The sequence below is a fragment of the Octodon degus genome, unplaced genomic scaffold (genome assembly GCF_000260255.1).
Source record: "Octodon degus isolate 3935 unplaced genomic scaffold, OctDeg1.0 scaffold00515, whole genome shotgun sequence".
Classification (NCBI taxonomy): Eukaryota; Metazoa; Chordata; class Mammalia; order Rodentia; family Octodontidae; genus Octodon; species Octodon degus.
In genome coordinates, this window is record NW_004525091.1 from 60,721 (window position 1) to 65,597 (window position 4,877).

The 4,877-nt window shown below is 36.4% G+C and overlaps 1 protein-coding gene across 1 annotated transcript in view; it reads right to left on the reverse strand.

Annotated features, from left to right (window-relative positions):
- Positions 1 to 4,877, reverse strand: part of LOC101574256 (vomeronasal type-2 receptor 116-like) — a 39,329-nt gene that overhangs the window by 19,138 nt on the left and 15,314 nt on the right. The window contains 1 exon segment of the mRNA XM_004648650.3: positions 1,646 to 1,870. Coding sequence (XP_004648707.3) covers positions 1,646 to 1,870 — 225 coding nt within the window.

The window sequence follows — 4,877 nt, forward strand, 5'->3', positions numbered from 1 at the left end:
GAAGGAGAAGGAGGAGGAGGAGGAGGAGGAGGAGGAGGAGGAGAAGGAGAAGGAGAAGGAGAAGGAGGAGGAGGAGGAGGAGGAGGAGGAGGAAGAAGAAGAAGAAGAAGAAGAAGAAGAAGAAAAAGAAAAAGGAGGAGGAGGAGGATGAGGAGGAGGAGGAGAAGAAGAAGAACAACAACAAAACAAAACAAAAACTGAAAGAAAGAAAAAACAAGAGAGAAGAAAAATGTCATAGGACTGTCCTGCTACAATATTGTATATGGTTTGATTTCTAAAATTCTGTGTAAAAATGTGTATTTCTTCACATTCTGTAGGGATTTAAAGTTTAGAATATCAATGATTGTTAAAAAATACCAGTCCCATGTTATGTCTAAGGTGTTTGATATTCAGACAGACAGTGATGTTAAGCTCTACTGCTTCTGTTAGATGGTAATAATATTATTAAGCTTCTTTTCTGGAGGATTAACAACTAAAGTTTGCAGACCAAACATTAGAGAAAAAGAAGGGCTGCCAGGATAGCCAATATTTTTGCTCTAGCCCTTCGTGGTCAGCAGGGACTCAGGACATAAGTGAATCTGTTCTGTGACATCCTATAAGTTAATGGTGTCCTTAATTTTATGTTCAATATTATGAGGCCACAGGGGAAAGTGAATGATGATGTATAGTGTGCCTACGGAGAATCTCCTAGAGAGAAAACATTCTCTCAGGGTTTCATAGAGAGGAAATTGGTCAAGCAATGGCCATGACATGTCTGACAATGACAAAATATCTACAAGCTGCTGCACATGGTATCAGGAAAAATCCTGAGGGGATTTGACTGACCTTTTGAGATACAAAAGTTACATTTTAGTTATATAGATCTTGCTTTACCTTGCTCTTAACCATCCAGCTGAAAAGTATTACCACGAGTTATGAAAAGTAATGCCATATTAATATGCTGAGCTCTAAAAGGCTCAGGTCAACAACTTCGGACATTGCCTGTTCTGCTGATACCCCACTATTATTATGGACTATTGGAGTATATGGACTTATTTTGCTGAATTTATGTACCTACAATATTTGAATAGGCATCAAGTATGAAAACATCTTTTAAAGACTTCTCCAAGGACACCGTCTCCAATGGCATTGCAACACCCATCTGACAAAACAAAGCAAAAGCGGGGATATAAATGAAGGACCATTTAATAGTGAAAAAATATGTATATACAAAATAGTGAGGACAGATACACAGCTATTTTGTTTTAGTTCCATGTGAAGAAAAATTTGTATTCATATTTTTTATACAAGATATCATGTCTTCATCTTGTACTCTGAATAACTATTATGAGGACAACAATATGCAATGTATCAATTATTGTATCTCTCTTACTAACGTGTTTTGAAACTTTCTTGTTGCTATTTCTTTCTTATTAAAATTAATAAAAAATAAAAGCATAAAAAATAAGAAAATTAGAAAAAATGTAGTTAGGCACATGTTTTGCCATTAAGGAGAAAGTGAGTAAATAAGAAAGTTCCTTACATTGGAAACTGAACTGTTAAATTTCCTAGTGTAGCTTTTTTCAACCAAAGGTGGGGAACAAAATAGAAAAGAAAATTTTAATTATTGAGGCTTTATACAAGACATTCTTTAGAATTAATGTACCTCTGTAATTCCTGTGGCCCACTCTATCATGTCCTCAGATAAAAATAATTGTTGCCCATGTGGAACAAGAGTGGAAAACTCTCCAACTTTCACTTTATGTCTAAGACCTTCAGGAAAATTCCAAACGTTGAGAATGTCATACTTTGTCTCATTACTTTTCTTGTCTAAATTCACTAGGTCTCCAGTAGGATTATTAAACTTCATTTTTTTCAGAAAGGGGTGCAGCTGAAAGAGAAACCACATCCTCTGATGAAGTGAGTACTCATACAAAGACAGAAGACATGAATGTGGGAAGTCTTCATCCACTTTAATCCACTTTATAATGGAACTTTCATAGAAGTGTCAAATGAATCAGAAGTAATGAAATCAACTGGAAGATTAAAATATCAAAATGTTCCTAAAATGTCAGTTTGAAGACAAAAGATTTGGGGGCCCTCGGTGTGAGAGTGCAGTAACCTGGAGTTCTCTGCATCCTCATTGCAGCCAGCACCCAGGCCAGGCATATGTGGAACTTCCCCCATCAGACAGGCTCGGTGTGGAACCCTACAACAGAGCTCCCTGCAGAGAGGCTAGAAGGAAGACCCACTCAGTTGACCCAGGAGCAGAACATTTTGCCAGGGTGGCACAGTGCATTCACTTCCAAAGGCTGCAACAGGAAGAAGTGGTGCACAGGAGCCAGATCCAAGCCACAGTCACCTGAACAAATTTGAACTTGGTAGATTCAGGCCTGTGCTAAGGTAATAAATCTACTGAAGCTCTACACCAAAGGTCAGAAGTCACTGCTATACAAAATGAGAAAACGAAGGAGCAAAATGCATTCTCGGTTCCTGATCCCACCCAGATCAAATGCAGGAGACAATAGCATAAAAGAAATCGGAAATCACACGCATGAAATCTCTGAAATAATAGAGTCTTTAGTAAAGATACAATGCAGAACAGTGTAATCAGATCAGAAATAATTTCTGAAGTAAAAAAAGAAATGATGAGTATAGTGAAAGAATTACTATGTCCTTCTAAAGAAGACAATGATAAAAAAGAGAAGAATAGAAAAATGATGGAATCCTTGAGTGAGCAATATTGAAAAGAAATAGAAAGCATGAAGCAGATTCAAAGAGATATGCAGGAAACTAAAACCTCAATCACAACCTGGACAAGCAGTTGAATGAAAGTGAAAAGAGACTTTCAGACCTTGAAGACACTGTTACAACTAGTGAAAAGGTAAGAAAAGCTCTCTTAAAAATAACTAGGACCTTGTCAGATACAATGGGTACCCTTTTATTTATATAGGTCTTGCTTTAACTTGGTCTTAATCATCCAGCAGAAAAGTATAATGATGAGGTATAAAAAGTAATGCCATAATAATAGGCTGGTGTGAAGGGCTCAAGTGAACAACAGCGGACATTGCCAGTTTTGCTGAAAACCCACTACTGCTATGCACCATTGAACTACATTGTGTTATTTTGCTGAATTCAAGTACCTACAATCTTTAGACTGGCTTCCACTGTGAAAAGGTCCTTTAACGTCTTCTCCAAATAGTGATTCTCTAACTGCAGTGGAACAACCATATCTGAAGAAACAAAATGAAAAAGGGTGATATGTGGGGAGCCATGAAGCTAGGAAATCGACACAATATGTGTAGGTGGAACTTGGCCCAGTGCCTAAAGCAAACAAGCTACCTTACTCCTGAGATGAATGTCCTGTCTGACTAAATTTAGTATCAGCTTTAGGCAACCTAGTGTGATGCATCACTAACCTCCAAAAGTGTAAATAAAAGACTTTTCTGTTGTTGAAAAACATATGTATGCATAAGAGAGTTGGGATAGATATGAAGCTACTTTCTCTTAGTTTTTTGAGAACAAAAGTTTGTGCTAACATTGTTTAAACAAGCTATTATGTTTGCATCTTGTCCTCTCAATAACTACTACAAAGATAACAATATGCAATGTGTTAGTGATTGTAACATTCCTCTTAACCTGATTTGAAACTGTTTTATTGCTACTTTGTCTTTCTTTTCTCATTCAAATGAATAAAAACACAAAAATAAGTAGGGTGCACAAAAAATAATTCAACATCTTCAAGATGATGAATAGATGAACACTATAAGACTAAAAGGCATCTGTGAGAAAGAATGAGTCTACACAAATGATATAAAAAGAAAATGGGCAGACGTAATCGCAGGAAACTTCCCAAATATGGGGAAACAATCTGACATTCAAGTAACTGAGGCATATAGAACTCTAAATAACATCAACCCAATTAAAACCACACCCAGACATATAATAATCAAGATCCCAGAAATTCAGCAAAGAACAGTATACTAAAAGTTGCCAGAGAAAAGAAACAGGTCATATTTAAAGGAAAACCTTTCAGATTAATGGCAGACTTCTCTTCAGAACCCATGAAGTCAAGAATAGCATGGAGGAAAGTACTTCAAATCTTGCAAGAAAATGAATTTCAACCCAGACTGATATACCCTACAAAACTCTCTTTTAAGTATAATGGAGAAGTGAAATACTTCCATGACAAAGAACATAAAGAATTTCATGACAACAAAGCCAATCCTTCTCAGACAACTAAAATATATTCTAGAGAGGGATCACAACTCCATGAATGAGAATGGAAAGAACCCACCAAAAAGGGCAAAGAATTAAACACAGGAGAAAAATTGGTATATACAGCAGTCTTTCAATTATTCTTTTGTATACAGCAGCAAAATATTTCTTTTCGTTTTTTTTTCTTTTCTTTCTTTCTTTTTTTTTTTTTTTTTTGGGGAACCGGGGATTGAACTCAGACCCTTGTGCTTGCTAGGGAAGCACGTATTCCACTGAGCCATCTCCCCGGCCCCACAGCAAAATATTTCTGTCAGCTAACTCTACAAATGGATTTCTCCTGCACTCAATGGCATTGATTGTCTCTTGGTCTACAGGGTGGACAACAAGGAAATAGCAGTAGCTTAGTTCCACAAGTGACACCTGTCCACCAGTAAGTGTCATGGACACTGTCCATGTCCACCACATACTAAAATTTTGTATGATATCCTATCATGAAAGTGTTAGAAGTGATTGTCATATATTTTCCACTCCAGTATTTTTGTTATGTTTTATTCTTAGTAATTCTTTACTATCATGAAAACCTTTACTTAGTTGATATTTTGCATATATTAACTTGATCAAATACTATGTGAGTACTCTGAATTGATCACGGATTCATACATATGATACACTACATTCTG